Source organism: Berghia stephanieae, chromosome 4 (assembly GCF_034508935.2).
Source record: "Berghia stephanieae isolate SIO BIC M18660-M18661 chromosome 4, UCSD_Bste_1.3, whole genome shotgun sequence".
Classification (NCBI taxonomy): domain Eukaryota; kingdom Metazoa; phylum Mollusca; class Gastropoda; order Nudibranchia; family Aeolidiidae; genus Berghia; species Berghia stephanieae.
This window is the reverse complement of record NC_088363.1, coordinates 48,219,038-48,236,001: the sequence shown is the minus strand read 5'-3', so window position 1 is coordinate 48,236,001 and position 16,964 is coordinate 48,219,038. Positions and strand designations below refer to the sequence as shown.

Here is a 16,964-nt window from a genome sequence, read left to right as displayed (position 1 = left end):
CAGCAGTTAAGCTTAATAGCCAATATTCTCAACACAAACATATAACATAGAAACGATTGAGACATTGAGTATGCTCCGGTGTATGGGGTGAATTTTAATTCAGAAAAGTGAGTGGAGCAGGCACTTATGTTGGTAACAACAAGATATGAAGTGAATAGAAAAGTGCCAGAAGACAATAGAGAATAAAAATTTTTCGCGGCGGTGGTGGGGTTTGAACCTGCGACCTTATTGGTTCGACAACTCCGCCTGGCAGGTGAGAGCGTGGCTCTACCGTGTGAGCTATCCACGAACACAAAAATATTCGTTTCAAACTCAAAGTCATTACTAGATCCCTCTCTCACCCACTTCTTGAGACCGCCGATTCGTTCGTACACCACCATCGCGAATAATTTTGACCAGCAGTTAAGCTTAATAGCCAATATTCTCAACACAAACATATAACATAGAAACGATTGAGACATTGAGTATGCTCCGGTGTATGGGGTGAATTTTAATTCAGAAAAGTGAGTGGAGCAGGCACTTATGTTGGTAACAACAAGATATGAAGTGAATAGAAAAGTGCCAGAAGACAATAGAGAATAAAAATTTTTCGCGGCGGTGGTGGGGTTTGAACCTGCGACCTTATTGGTTCGACAACTCCGCCTGGCAGGTGAGAGCGTGGCTCTACCGTGTGAGCTATCCACGAACACAAAAATATTCGTTTCAAACTCAAAGTCATTACTAGATCCCTCTCTCACCCACTTCTTGAGACCGCCGATTCGTTCGTACACCACCATCGCGAATAATTTTGACCAGCAGTTAAGCTTAATAGCCAATATTCTCAACACAAACATATAACATAGAAACGATTGAGACATTGAGTATGCTCCGGTGTATGGGGTGAATTTTAATTCAGAAAAGTGAGTGGAGCGATGGTGGTGTACGAACGAATCGGCGGTCTCAAGAAGTGGGTGAGAGAGGGATCTAGTAATGACTTTGAGTTTGAAACGAATATTTTTGTGTTCGTGGATAGCTCACACGGTAGAGCCACGCTCTCACCTGCCAGGCGGAGTTGTCGAACCAATAAGGTCGCAGGTTCAAACCCACCACCGCCGCGAAAAATTTTTATTCTCTATTGTCTTCTGGCACTTTTCTATTCACTTCATATCTTGTTGTTACCAACATAAGTGCCTGCTCCACTCACTTTTCTGAATTAAAATTCACCCCATACACCGGAGCATACTCAATGTCTCAATCGTTTCTATGTTATATGTTTGTGTTGAGAATATTGGCTATTAAGCTTAACTGCTGGTCAAAATTATTCGCGATGGTGGTGTACGAACGAATCGGCGGTCTCAAGAAGTGGGTGAGAGAGGGATCTAGTAATGACTTTGAGTTTGAAACGAATATTTTTTGTTCGTGGATAGCTCACACGGTAGAGCCACGCTCTCACCTGCCAGGCGGAGTTGTCGAACCAATAAGGTCGCAGGTTCAAACCCCACCACCGCCGCGAAAAAAATTTTTATTCTCTATTGTCTTCTGGCACTTTTCTATTCACTTCATATCTTGTTGTTACCAACATAAGTGCCTGCTCCACTCACTTTTCTGAATTAAAATTCACCCCATCACCGGAGCATACTCAATGTCTCAATCGTTTCTATGTTATATGTTTGTGTTGAGAATATTGGCTATTAAGCTTAACTGCTGGTCAAAATTATTCGCGATGGTGGTGTACGAACGAATCGGCGGTCTCAAGAAGTGGGTGAGAGAGGGATCTAGTAATGACTTTGAGTTTGAAACGAATATTTTTGTGTTCGTGGATAGCTCACACGGTAGAGCCACGCTCTCACCTGCCAGGCGGAGTTGTCGAACCAATAAGGTCGCAGGTTCAAACCCCACCACCGCCGCGAAAAATTTTTATTCTCTATTGTCTTCTGGCACTTTTCTATTCACTTCATATCTTGTTGTTACCAACATAAGTGCCTGCTCCACTCACTTTTCTGAATTAAAATTCACCCCATACACCGGAGCATACTCAATGTCTCAATCGTTTCTATGTTATATGTTTGTGTTGAGAATATTGGCTATTAAGCTTAACTGCTGGTCAAAATTATTCGCGATGGTGGTGTACGAACGAATCGGCGGTCTCAAGAAGTGGGTGAGAGAGGGATCTAGTAATGACTTTGAGTTTGAAACGAATATTTTTGTGTTCGTGGATAGCTCACACGGTAGAGCCACGCTCTCACCTGCCAGGCGGAGTTGTCGAACCAATAAGGTCGCAGGTTCAAACCCCACCACCGCCGCGAAAAATTTTTATTCTCTATTGTCTTCTGGCACTTTTCTATTCACTTCATATCTTGTTGTTACCAACATAAGTGCCTGCTCCACTCACTTTTCTGAATTAATATACAAACAAAGACAACAACAAACAATTTAAATGATCAAATGAATTGACATATGTGACACACCATATTAAAGTGGTAATATGTCAGACTGAACTACACCAAAGCACCCTTTCTTCACGGTTTCCTCAACCTAATTTGAATGTTCCGAATTTTTCCCTTATAATTTTTTGTACACAGTTTCTTCTATGTCCCTAGAAGTTGGACGAAACTGTGCTACAAGTGTAGATACTAGAAACTGAATCTATAAACACAAACATGAGACTTGAGGTTAATTTCTATTCAAATGTTTGAGAATACAGACTATATCTTTCATTGAAAAAACTCCAAAAAATTTGCATTTCTTATCAGTTAAAACTTTTATATTCACATTTTGACGTCCGCTTGATCCTGACATAATACTGTTTTGAGACGATGGGTTACATATGTAACTCATTCTGTCAATCTTGTATTATATCCGATCAAATTCGAGAAGTAAAAAACAATTGTTTAAAGTCAAAATGATTGAAATGGTAAAAGTTAAGTGATCTGAAGTTTGTGGAACAAAACTCACCAGGCTCATTGAAGATACAGTGGAATTTGCATAAACTCAACACTCTAAAAGCCAACTTTTGCTTAAAGTCAACATATTTTGTTGGTCCCAAATTTTCCTTTTCTTTATCTAAGTGTGCTCCATTGATAATGGATTACGTCAACCTTGCTTAAAGTCAGCCAAATATTATTTTTTTTTGGGTGTTAGCATTTTTCAGGATTCCACTGTTTTTCTTCTAAATATAATCTTATTAAGTAAACGTTTAACCATTAATTCTAAACATCACGTTTATCAGGACATAACACTGTTTTGAGACGAACGATCATACATTTGGAGAGCTATAAAAATAACAAGTAAAGATCTGAGCAAAATCAGGTAAGGAATACTAGGGGGGAATTAATTATGCACTTTGAGGACCCTAACTACTAAGGCACTCAATGATGAGGGTTACACTACAGGGTAACAATGAAGTGTAGGGAATGGAATGGGAGGAGGGGAGAGGGAGGGATAGGGGTAGGACTTGAACAAGTTATCATAATAATAACATTCCTACTGAGGAAAAAAATGAAAAGCAACAACAGAAAAAGTTTTTTTTTAATTTTTAAAATGCGGTGAAAATTTCAATTTTACAATTTCAACTCAGCAGAGATGGCAAACAAAAAGGGATTTGGGCAAGAATTCATTTTAATTGTCACGGGTTCTATTTTTTGATTTTTTTAAAAATGATGTATTTATTATTTTATTGTTTTATTTAACATTATTTAAAAAAAAAACAAATTGAGCAGTTTAAATAATGAGAACTTTTGGACAAGATAAGAAAGTAATTGACAAAAACGAAAAAACAAAACAGAAAAAAAAGGGACAGAAAATCAAAACAAATAAAATGATCTAGCTATGATAATATATAATGGGTGTAGGTTTATAATGTTGTTGACATTGTGATGAAAGCTTCAATGCTGAATTACATAAATGAATCAATATCTTAACAATACTGATTCATTCAAAGAAAATTCAGACAAATCAATCAAATAAAATCTTTTTAATACTGAGACATTTCAAATAATACACCATTCTCTGCTTATTATCTAACATTTCGAAATCCTGGATGATCAGCGGAGGTAGATTAAAATTCCATAAATCAGAGAGTAACTAAAATTCAATAAGCCAGAGATTAAAATTCCATACGCTAAAGGCCTAAGTTCTCTGAGCCGAAGACTAAAGTTCCCTAATGTAGTTTTGTTTTTGGATGTTTGACAACACTTGTAACATATCTAAGTCACATCAGTGCTGAAAAAAGGGAAACTGGTGAGATAGTCAAAGGAGAATTCACATTAAGATATTTAAGACATGGGTTTTGAGTTAATCTCTAGTCACTTAAAAAGTAAGAAATAATCAAGACAAGGGGTTTTGAGTTATCTCTTCTCATTTGAGAAGTGAGAAAAATGATAACATCACAAGTTTGTCCCATTCCACAGGATCTCAACTGAAAGACATCAGCTCAAATGTTTTGAATAATGTATAGTTTTTAACATCATACAATTAACTAGATATAAGGAATCGAGGACGTGTTGAATGAAAGAGAAATATAGGATCTTCAATGTGCACTAATATCTGACAAAGTTTATTTCATTCAAACCACAAGAAGAAGAGACTACATGGAAGGCAGACAACAAGAGTGATGTTCCCAATTCACAAATGGAAATTGAGGGCTGTTATATTCATTATCAAAAAATATATTTTACAGTCCACAGAATCTAGCAGTTTCGTATTCTCAGTGGGAATATTGAAGTGTGTTAAAAACTTTTTTAAAAATTGGTACTTTCTTAAAAAACTTGATAAGACATATAATATAAAATTATTGTTTGCTTTTAACGGTTTTTCGCCGCTTGCAAAACATAAAGGTTATATCAAAGCCAGTAAAAAGGAAGAAAATTGGATAAAAATGAGTCTTAGAATTACAATTAAAGCACACAAGAAAAGGTAAGACAAAGGGGAATTTGTTCTAATAGGAAACAGATGTATATTCTAAGAGCACACTATCAAAGTACTTAGTTTGAGATCACCTAAAAGTCTCATCCAGACACAAGCACAGGTCCCCACTAGGAAGAATACACTCAAATGTTTACAAATCATAAATAATATGTAAACAAAATATAATACAGTGAAAATAGAGAGATGATTTACAAGACAAAAAATATCATCTCCCAAAACTAACTATACATTTGACTGTTTCCCTCTCAACTAGGGTATCCGGCCAGGGCCAGGACAAAACCAAGTAATCTCATTCAAAGACAAAGACAGAAAGCAAGTTGGAAAACAGATATAGGGGGATAGAAGACACAGTAAGTACCTCCCTGCCCACTATGGGAGGTCAGGAATCCCACCCAGTTCAATAAAAGTTAAAACACAGAGAAATATGATTGTCATAAAACAAGACACAGTTAGATTCACGGCTAATTGCGGGCACAGGCATTATAATACTAAAATCGCGTTAAGAAAGTTATTAAAAAGCTAAAAAAAAAAACAAAACGTGTAATACTTGAATCAATCGGTTGAGATAGGCAAAGCAAACTCAACATCTTAACAAGAGATCATAAACTGGTATTTATAATTAATTTTCGATTACCAAGCAGGATGAAAAGTTCAAAATATTATAAATTTTATAAAGGCAGTTTTGTTGTTCTTTTAAAAAAAAAATACTGAAATTTGTTCTGTCTTTGATAAAGGCAGTTTTACTATTTTAAGAAGAAAAAAAACCTTGAATTTCTCCATCTTTGACAAGGCAGTTTATTAATGAATTCAATCCTTTTCAAACTGGAAGTTGTTCAAGCTTCTCACTTTCACCGAGGCAATAATTACTCCTTTGTAATTTCCATAAAAATCACAAACAACTTTCCAGTTTCTTCCACTCCTCGTTACTATATCAATTTTGACACAAAAGTACGGGTAGAATGCTGAATAAAGATATCTACTATCATTTTAAAAGTGAGAACGTTCACTAGGTTAAGTACAACATTAGAATAGAAGTTTATGGGTGCAATCTTGTAACACTTTTAAGTCATATTGGCATCAAATTACGATAATATTGGACCCAGAGATGATTTTTAGAATGTCAGTCATAACTCAAGCAGGTCAGAAACTGTTTGTTTTAAGGTTTTACGGCGCTTGCAACATATTGAGGTCATATCAGTGCCAGTAAAATGGAAGAAAATGGGATAGATAAAAGATTCTAGAATTACAATTAAAGCACCCAAGGTTAGACAAAGGGGAATTTGTTCAAATAGGAAACAGATGTAGATTCCAAGTGAACACTATCAGCGTACTTAGTTTGAGATCACCTAAAAGCCTCACCCATACACCAGCACATGATCCCACTCAGATGAATATACTCAAATGTTTACAAATCATATGTTAAAAATGAAAAAAAAAATAGTACATAACAGAGAGATGATTTACAAAGAAAAAAATATGCTCTATCAAAACTATAACTATATATTCGACTGTTTCCCTCTCAGCCAAGCTCAGGACAAAAGTAAGTAATCTCATTCCAAGAAAAAGACAGAAAGCAATTGGAAAACAGGTAAAGGTTGAAGACACAGCAAGTACCTCCCTGCCCACTATGGGAGGTCGGGAACCCCACCCAAAAGGAGGTCAGAAAAAAAATATCAGGCTTGAATAATACCCAACACAGTGCTTCAAAATGACATACCCTCAGGAAAGCAATGAACCGATTTTCTCCTCCCACATCTGCATCAGTGTTAAATACACAATAATAATTAGAAAGAGGACATGGATTTTCATTGGAAGATCCATTCAAAATTGATGGAATATCTCGCAATATTTTAAAATGGATTTGACCCACATATGTTCTCTTTGTGAGCAGATCGCTCTAAACATTGAATCGATTCAAATCTGTAATGACGTAAATACTACTGATTATAATCCAATCAAAATGTGAAAGCAGTCATGGTCATAATGTTCTTTACTGACATCAACTTGTTAAATCAATTTTTTTTCCACTTTTTGGGCTACTTCCCTTCATAACCTAAATTGAAATGCACTTATACCTACCCATTAACAAAAATTTCCTTTAAAATAAAATCATTTAGACTTTCTGGTTCTAAACTTGTTCTCAATGTGTTGACACACCTTTACAAAAGTTTGTTTTTGATTTTTTTTAAAGGGTTTTACGGCGCTTGCAACACATTTAGATCATATCAGCGCCAGTAAAAAGAAGAAACGGAATAGTCAAAATATTCTAGATTTACAATCAAATCACCCAATAAAAAGTAAGACAAAGAGGTATTGGTTCAAATAGGGAACAGGTGTAGATTCCAAGAGCAAACAATCAATGTACTTAGTTTGAGATCACCTTAAAGTCTTAACCAGACACCAGCACAGGATCCCACTGAGAGGAATGCACTCAAATGTTAACAGAATACAACCAAAACAGAATACACAACTAACAGTACATAAAACAGAGATGATTTACAAGGAAAAAAATTATCATCTCCCAAAACTATAACTATACATTTGACTGTTTCCCTCCCATGCCCAGTCAAGGACTCAGGCCAGAGCTAGGGCAAAACTAAGTAATCCCATTCCAAGACAAAGACAGTGAGACACTGAAAACAGATGTAAGAGGATAGAAGACACAGCGTGACCTCCTGCCCACCATGGGAGGTCAAAGGACCCTGCCCAGCACCTTTACAAAAAAACATTCTAAGCAACACTTCATGGTGAATTGCGGAGATCGCTCGACCAATGCAATGTATTAAATGTATCAACATATTATGCTCAATGGGATAAAAATGTTTTGTTATGACACAGACATTGAGATATGAATATATATATATAGCAGTTTCTGCCCTCATCATCTCTCTCCATTCACTCATGATAAATTATCACATCATTTGTTATCTCCCTTCAACCTCAAATTGCTTCACACAATCTGAACCTACTTTTAGCAATGCTGCGTGATAACAGTGTCCCCGACCTTTGTAAATAACATTTGGATGGTGTTAAGGACGAGTAGGCAATCCCACGAATTGTCAAAACTCATATTATCATCGCTTAATCTCACTTATTTTTTAATAAATGTTCAAATGTCTACGTTTCCCTCAGCTCACAATGTCAGTGTTTCATGTCAACCCTGTCGATCTTTAAAATTAATTAACAGCTATCTTTAAATAAAAACCGGTATCCGAGTAAATTTGTCAAAAACCTTTTCATAATAGGCTGTACAGCCAACTTGTCCTTATAACATAGTAATAACTTAATGATAGATCATCAATCAAAATTAAGTATACAGGCAATTCATTATCATTTTCCAACAAACAAAGGACTGTATGGAAATACTCTAAAAAGTATTGAACAAAAGAATACAACAGCTTAAAAAGAAATAAAAATACCAAACACTGAACGTAATCGGCTCAAAAGCCTTCCTCAGCCAATAGCAATAACAAATGGGCAGACGGCAGAAGAGACATTTCGACAATGTATTGGCTGACAAGACGTGCCTTATACTCTTCTGCCGTATGTCAGTATTGAAAATGATGTATTTACCTGTTTATTGTATTTGTTATTGGCTGAATAAGGATTGTGAGCCTGAAATGTTCCGTGTTTGATATTTTATTCTTTTTTGAAGCTGTTACATTCATTTTTGTACATTACTTTTTAAGGTCCACAACTTATAGCCGCTTAGTATTAGCGGTAATATTCATATCTTTTTTTAAAATGTATTTACTTAATAACCTTAAAACAAACAGTAAACTGTACAGAGCAATACTTTATCACTTTGAATTAAGTTAGAAAACATACACAGCAAATACTTTATAATTTACAATTGGAGATAAATGCATGCACACATCTTATCAATCAGCCAACACATCAGTACTTTTAATCGCACATAAACATACACAGCTGAAGAGACTATTCAAAATCACACAGTGCTTAAAACAATAAAGAAAAATGATTTATGTCATGCAAGCAGGAAAATAAATCTGGACAAATTACGCTGAGACGAAAACATCAGAAATTATTGAGTCAAAGGAAACATCTTGTAAATAACACTTGTAGAGGATTGAAGATGAACAAATTGGATGGATGGATGGTTGGATGAGTGGATGGGTGGTTGAGTGGATGAATGGGTGGATGGTCGGATGGATGGATAGATGGATGGATGGATGGATGAATGGAATGTATTAAAGGAGGTGAACACATTTCTTATCTTCTTTACTTTTATGCGTTTCGAGATAGGAGGAAAACAAGTGTAATAAAATTCTAATCAACCGCCAGCCACTTTTCCAGATACTCAATTATGACATATTTCTAGTTTCAACAAAAAGTATTACTTTGAGAAACGCACGATCTATCTACAGTTTATCATTTTGGTTTAAATTATTTGCCATATCTGGACAATTGGGAAAATTGAGTATCAACGACACAAGTAATAAATTCATAATACATTTCAATGACAATACTCATGTAATATATAATAATAATACTTATAGAGACAATCATACATTTCTTTGGATCGCACATCGATGAAAATTTAAACAACATTAAAAGTAAGAACATGGCTTTGTCTACTTGTTTGCTTGGTTTCGTTCCTTCTTTTTCTATCTCTTTTTTTTTTTTTTGGAGGGGGGGGTTCTTATTTTTCCACACTGCGATGTTGAAATAAAATTTTATACAAAATTAAATATTTGTTGAAGTAATACTTTGTTGTACGAAAACTGTTTGAGGCAAATGAGCATTTTCAAACAAACCCTTAAAATCATTTAAAATTCCACTAAAAATAAAGTCTTATTCATAAGACTCTTGGTTGCTGGAAAAGACTTTGATGATATTATGCAGTTGTGGACAATCACCTATTTATCTTCCTCAGGCAGCCAGAAAGCTGATCAGTTATCATTAAAATCTCTCTAACCATAAACTTTTTATGTTAACATATCAATAGCTTCGATCATAAAACGTTCCATTTCCAAGAATATCCCGAATGATTATTATATTAGGCTAAGATTAACCTATTAAAGACCTGCCAATTATAACGAAAAAAATCGTAAAATCACGAAATTTTGGCTCCAATTTCAGAACTTTATGAGCATCTCTAAGTCATTAAAACTTATTGAAAATGAAAGTAGGCACCTACTAAATAATTTTAAGGATTTTGAAATGGTATTTAGTCATTGTGAGGGTAAATTGTTGATTTTTAAAGTTAACTTATATCTCCAAAAAATTACGAATTTTTATATTTTCAAGTTGGCAGGCCTGCCCTTCCACCCTCATGATGTCCATAAATATTGAGTAATCCTATCCATAGATAATGCTTCATTTTGATATGTGATGAAACCGTTATGTCTCCAACGTTGAGCCATAATATCGTTGGTTATTTTTTTTTTTTTTTAATCTCTTGCATGATTCGGGTTTCTCTGAGTTGAACAGATTTCGACCAAGAAGCCATTGACATGCTTTTGTATGAACTTTGACATTTTGTCATTGTTCTGCTAGCCGATATCAGTAAGTAACTCGATCCACATCACATCATTAATAATGTAATTTTCTTATAAAACACATAAATATACAAGATTCTATTGAAAACAAAAAAGGTTCATAGTTGATTGTTTCTGCTGAAATCCTTCTTCAGATTATATGAAACCATCAATAAAATTTTAATATTCATATATAATCTACTTTTAATAAGTCAGAGTATGTACTTTGTTTATATAGGTTTTTCAGTGCGTGTAACAGAAGTGACTTGCTCACAGCTTTGCTTGTTTCTACAGGTTTTACAATGCATATATGTCACAGGTGACTTACTCATAGCCAGGCTTGTTTTCAAAGGTTTTACTGTGAATATGTCACAAGTGACTTGCTCACAACCAGGCTAAGGACTCCAATTCAGGACCATATAAAATCCTCTGCCATGTTGCTTGCAACTTTTACATATATTATATGAAATAAAATATGCATTCTGTCATTTGACTGAGACAAGGTAGAAATTTTATTTTTCTTTCATTTTGGTTTACAGTGAATCTGAGCGTTAGCCTGTAAGATATCAACACTCATTCACACACGACACACTCAAAGATAAATAAATAATCACTTATGCCTTAATGTGTTGATCATACACATACTCCACAATATAATCCAAAACAAACATGCTGGTTTACTAATGGTGGTGGTATTGCATGTTCATCACGATTGCACACACTATTTGTAATTATTCATGGGGGTTTGTTGTATTTTGCTGTTTTCATTCCTCATCAAAGTGTAATTTTCACTGGTGAAGATCTCTCCCTTCACTTGCTGTTACCTTTTGTGCTCTTTTATCATAATCTGTTGAATTAAGGATAAAAAAAGAAGATGAAATTTAAGGCACACTTTATTATTAATAATAATAATAATAATAATTATAATAATAATAATAATAATAATAATAATAATAATAATAATAATAATAATAATAATAATAATAATAATAATAATAATAATAATAATAATAATAATAATAATAATAATAATTATAATAATAATAATAATAATTGAGATTTTTTATAGCGCAGTATCCATTAAATATGATCAAAGCGCTTTACATGGGTCTGCAACCAACAGCAACACTTAACATGTAGGATGAGACATGACACCTATCAGGCGATAATACAATTTTTTTTTCAGACAGAGACAACGCTGTTAATGGCCATGTACTCATTTTACACCTGTGCACGGTGAGAGAAAGCAAGTAAAGAGCCTTTTCCAAGGACTCAAATCCAGGATCTTCCGTATCAAAACCACTAGACAACATAGTCACGTCAGTCTCCAACAGCAGTATTCCCCTACTCGTTTGGGAGGCCAAGGTGGTGCTGTATAAATAGTACCCATATTGCTTTGCATCATGAATGTGTGCAATGATGTTTTCTGTCTCTACTGTAAAATTTTGTCAAAACCCATTCCATGGTTATGGAAAGGCACCATCGATTAAGTTCTTTAAAATATCAATCAGAATATGCAAATCAGAAATTTTCTGTGCTTTTTACATCTTTAGAACAATGCATGCATTTCATACCTAAATTGTACTTTTATCACTGACAAAATCTAAAGTTAAAACAACATGTTGAAACAGTATTTATTTTGTTTTTGAGTATACTTATATGGGCGTTTAATACCAAATGATTATTTTCAAAATCTTTTTCTTCAAAAAAACAAAACAAATCCTTACCTCACTGAGTATTACCCAAGCATTCATTTTCTCATGGACGTGTATGCGTAGCGTCTCTGTCAAACCCAAGGCCTCTGGTAACTCCCCTTTGGCCAGGCCGTGTTCGTCAAACTTTCCAACAGGGAAAAATCCATCTTTGGACTCCTGCACAGCCGTCACACCAGCCCTGGATGCCAGCGTTTTCAGCAAAGCTGCCTCTATGACGTTACCTTTAGGTTTGACCTGTACAGTTGTATTATAAAAGATGTCGCCAGGATGGTCTGTGTTGCCACTCCTAAATAAAAATCTGACAAATGGAGAGAAATTATTACATTCAATGAGACCTTAAGCTTTTATTATAATGACATTTTTTATAGTGCAGTATCCACTAAACGTGATCAAAGCACTTTACAAGGGTCTGTAGCCAACAGCAACAGTTGACATGTAGGACGAGACATGACATTTATCAGATGATATTAATATCCATTAAACATGTTCTCATTGCTTCACAAGGGGTCTCAAGCTATAAGCAACAATCAACAAGTTGAACAAGACAATGCCTGTAAGGCGCAATTACAATTTTTTTTTTTTTTTTTTAGAGAAATAACGTTACTACCATCCAGATATTCGTTTACAGCTGAATGCTGTGAGAGAATGTAAGTAAAGAGCCTTTTCCAAGACTTAATGTTGCAATACACCGATTGAGACTCAAACCTGGAACCTGCTGGTCAAAATGTGAAGTGCCATATCAAAAGACCACAAAGTCCCACAAATGCTTGTGCCATTAAATAAAATGTTTCATTTCCCATTTTTACAACCCTGAATGTGGTTCAGCTATCCTTTTAAGCAAGTTATTTGTCATCCATTACCACAAAAATATTTTATGCAGGGATGGTTTAATTGACAAATATTTAATTTATAGTGTAAAAAAAATGAAACTTGGGTGGTAAAATTTTATTGTTTTATTTGATAGAATAAATATAATGTCTTATAATGACAAAAACCAAAGGTCCACTTTTCTGGTCAGGTCAATTTATTCCTACTATCTGTCTTGAACATCTGATTTTCCACGACATAATACCATTCAGAGACAATTCGTCACATTTTGAAACATTGCATTCTGCACAAGTCAGATGTTGAAATTCCTTTCCATAACATTTTAAAGCCATGATTCGAGTGTACATCATTTCTCACAGTTTTTCCACCTCGATGACATAAACAGGATGTGACACGGAAGTCTCAGTCCCATTCACCAGAACACTCTTTTAAGCATAAAAATATAATTATATCTGAATCTCTAACCAGAGAGATCACGGAAGAGTTTATCCATTGCAAAAGGGGTCCAGATAACTCAGATGGTAGAGCAATCGCATCACATGTTTCATCCCAGGTGAAGTCCAGATCCCCTGTCCAACCCAGCTGGGTCTGTCAGATCTGGCAAAAGGTACTTTGCGATAGTCTAGCACCTATATCCAAAAGGATAGCAAGCCATTGCTTATGTCAGTTTGGTACAATAGAAACCCGAATTAATTACAGCTCCATGAGCCATATCACTCTACCTATCCAAAAGGATAGCAAGCCATTGCTTATGTCAGTTTGGTGCACTAGAAACCCGAATTAATTACAGCTCCATGAGCCATATCACTCTACCTATCCAAAAGGATAGCAAGCCATTGCTTATGTCAGTTTGGTGCACTAGAAACCGAATTAATTATGGCTCCTTGGGCCATATCACTCTGAATGACTAATATATATTTTTTAAAATTTAATCCAAATCTACAGCAGCTTCAAAGTTCAGGTCAGTCAGTCATAACACAATACAATGGAATCCACATAAATTCAACACTCTGAAGGTCACCCTTGCTTTAAGTCAACCAATCTTTATGGTCTGGCGGTGTTCACTTTATCAGGATTTCACTGTACCACAAAGCCCCATAAAGTGATACCAGAGTGCTGTACTTAACTTATGGGTCAATCTGTCAAAGTCCCACAAAGTGGTACCATAGATAGAGATATACTGACGTGTCAATCTGTCAATGTCATAAAGTCTTAAAAAGTGGCACCATAGATAGAAATATACCTAAGTGTCAATGTCAAAGTCTCACAAAGTCATACCATAGAGATAGAAATATGCTTACGTGTCAATCTGTATTGGTGGGTTAAACTTGAAATCAATAATGTCATTCCTGGCCGGGGTAGAAGCCCAGAAGAATGTTTCTCCTGTGTACGCCTTCATCAGCGTGTATTTCTGGTAGGTGGTCAGGGAAGATGATATCTGGACTGGAGGGTTGGCGTGTGCTCTGTGAAGGCCTGCCTTGCCAAAGTCACGATCCTGTTAAAAAAATAAAGAAAAAAAATAGTTGGGAGATTAGGACTCTGCTTATCTAAGAATTCAGTTGACAGAGAGATGAAAAAGGCAGGACTGTCACAGCCCCAACTTAGGGAAATAGCCCATTACAGAGTGCACTGGAAAGGACTCTGCTCATCTAAGAATTCAGTTGAAAGAGAGATGATGAGAGACGTGAGTTTTGTTTTTTTTGCTTTTTTTCAGTATGCTAATTTGTTTTTTGTTCTTTGTTCTTTGTTTGTTTTTGTTTGTTTTGTTTTTTTGTTTTTTTCTTTTTGGCTGGGAGGGGGATTGAGGTTTTTTTTAACAGTGCCAATAGCATTGCCTTTTCAAATACTCGACTAAAAAAAAGACAACTTGATGCGGTTAATGCACCAACTGACATTCTGAAGCGAGTCAGCCAACATTTAAACTGACATTCTGAAGAGAGTCAGAGTTGACCTGCCATCACTAAAAAAAAAAAGAAAAAATTGTTGAGCGTTTTGAGTGGGGGGAGGGGGGGGGGGGGGGGGGGGGGGGGGGGGGGGGGGGGGGGGGGGGATGACATAAGGAGATTAAACATTTTGGAATTAAGATTTTTCTGCAAACCCCAAAATTGAATTAACTAAGGCCATGGTGAACTATTTACTAGACAGTCACAATGACAGTGAGTTATGCAATAGGCTATAATATTCTCTCAATTCCAAATTTGACAAACTAAACTTCACTATAATGTACAAGTACGTTGTAAAACAAACTCCCTCTCATTTCCATTCAATTTGACTGTGGCAGCTGGACAAAGATAACTATCAAAATAATCATTAATATTCCCATAACTACCACCTGGTGTAACTTTATTATAACACACCTGATTATCCGAGATTTGACAAGCTACGACCACGTATTTCGGAAACAAAGATAATAAATTCACGACAGAAGATCAAATCAAATTTATCCAACGATTATAATTTTGCTTTCATAGTTTTTATATGTACAGTTTAATTTCATTTCTTTACATCTTACTTTCTTTTTTTTTACTAAGCTGTTAAAAAAAAATAAAAAAATTAAGCATTTATATAGCACAATATCCACTAAACGTGCTCAAAACGCTTTACAAGTGGTCCCTGGCCAACAGCAACACTTAACAAAAGGACATGACATGACGCATGTTAGGCGATATTACTTTTTGTTTTTCCGAATGGAGACAATGCTGAAAACAGCCAGATACTCATTTTAAACCTGAGAAAAGTGAGAGAATGTGAGTAAAGAGCCTTTTCCAAGGACTCAACAATGCATCGAGCGAGACTCAAACCCAGGACCTTCCAATCCGAAATCGAGTGTCATACCACAAGACCACAGCCATAGCCGTTTAGGTAGGTGCCAATGGCCTGAATAAACATTTGAACTAAGGTAATATCATACAATCACCCTCTTGCTTAAAATCGAATTTGAAGCTACACTTGTATAATTTGAGGAAAAAAATCCATTGCTTTCAATGAAAAATAAAATAGAGCTTTGTTTTGTTTTGATTTTTTAAAGTTAGATCATGTAGACTCTGGGGCATCGTGGCACAGCAGTAGCACAGTGGTATGGTCTTTACCTCATACCTAGATGGTGCAGAGCTTGATTCTCCACTGCACTGTGTGGTCTTGAGCAAGTCACCTCGCTGCCCTAGCTCATTTTGCGGTGCTGCACGGTAGCTGATGCCTGGGTTATTCCAGTTTACCTTTTAAATAGGCCTTAAAAGTCAAATTTCTCCCTTTGGGGATGAATTAAGGTAATTCTATCTTTCTTCTTTAAATTCATTTTATGGAGACTAATGATAGATAAAGAGCTGGCTTGACCTTGAATAACACTGGTGTCCATGCAGCCGAAAGACAGAAATGGATATTTTTGACATTTCATGGATAAATAGCTGAAAGAGGCCGACTTAAACAAGGAATAACATAAGTGTCTGTGCAATTGGCAGACAAAAATGAAGGTCTTTGGTAGATAGGTGCTTTATGTCCCCGTGGCTCAAAGAGAAATAAGTAAGTATTTCTAAGACCTAATTATATGTTCATGAAGCTCTTTCTTACATTATACCAGTTTGACCCCCTATCCCCACCCCACCTTCCCATCAAAACTTACCTTAAGCTTTTGCACTTTTCCTTTGAGAGAGGATTCGACCCCGATGTGCTGGAATAGTGATGGCTTGAATCGTCTTCTCACCTCTTGTATCATGCGTTGGCAATGTTTCTATTTTCGAAGGAAGTAGAAGGGCACAGGGAGGGAAGAAATAACAGATTTAGCAAGTTGCTATGAATAAGAATCAAATAATTACATTGTGAATAGTAAAAAGGAGAGAGAGAGGAGAGAGAGATGGAGAAAGGAAAGGAGAGAGTAGACAGAGCCAGAGAGAAATGAAAGAGAAAGCGAGAGCGAGAGAGAGAGAGAGAGAGAGAGAGAGAGAGAGAGAGAGAGAGAGAGAGGGGGGGGGGAGAGTAGAGAGAAAGAAAGAAAGAGAAAGGGAGAGCGAGAGAGAGA

The 16,964-nt window shown here is 35.7% G+C and overlaps 1 protein-coding gene across 7 annotated transcripts in view; it reads right to left on the bottom strand.

Moving 5' to 3' along the window:
* Positions 1-10,894: 10,894 nt before the first annotated feature.
* Positions 10,895-16,964, bottom strand: part of LOC144970736 (alpha-1,3-mannosyl-glycoprotein 4-beta-N-acetylglucosaminyltransferase B-like) — a 145,424-nt gene continuing 139,354 nt past the window's right edge. For all 7 annotated transcript variants that reach the window (XM_078910699.1, XM_078910697.1, XM_078910700.1 and 4 more), the window contains 4 exons: positions 16,569-16,676; positions 14,251-14,444; positions 12,134-12,419; positions 10,895-11,253 (listed from right to left, as the gene is read on the bottom strand). In XM_078910699.1, coding sequence (XP_078766825.1) covers positions 11,227-11,253; positions 12,134-12,419; positions 14,251-14,444; positions 16,569-16,676 — 615 coding nt within the window. In that variant the 3' untranslated portion in view covers positions 10,895-11,226. The remainder of the gene's footprint in view (positions 11,254-12,133; positions 12,420-14,250; positions 14,445-16,568; positions 16,677-16,964) is intronic.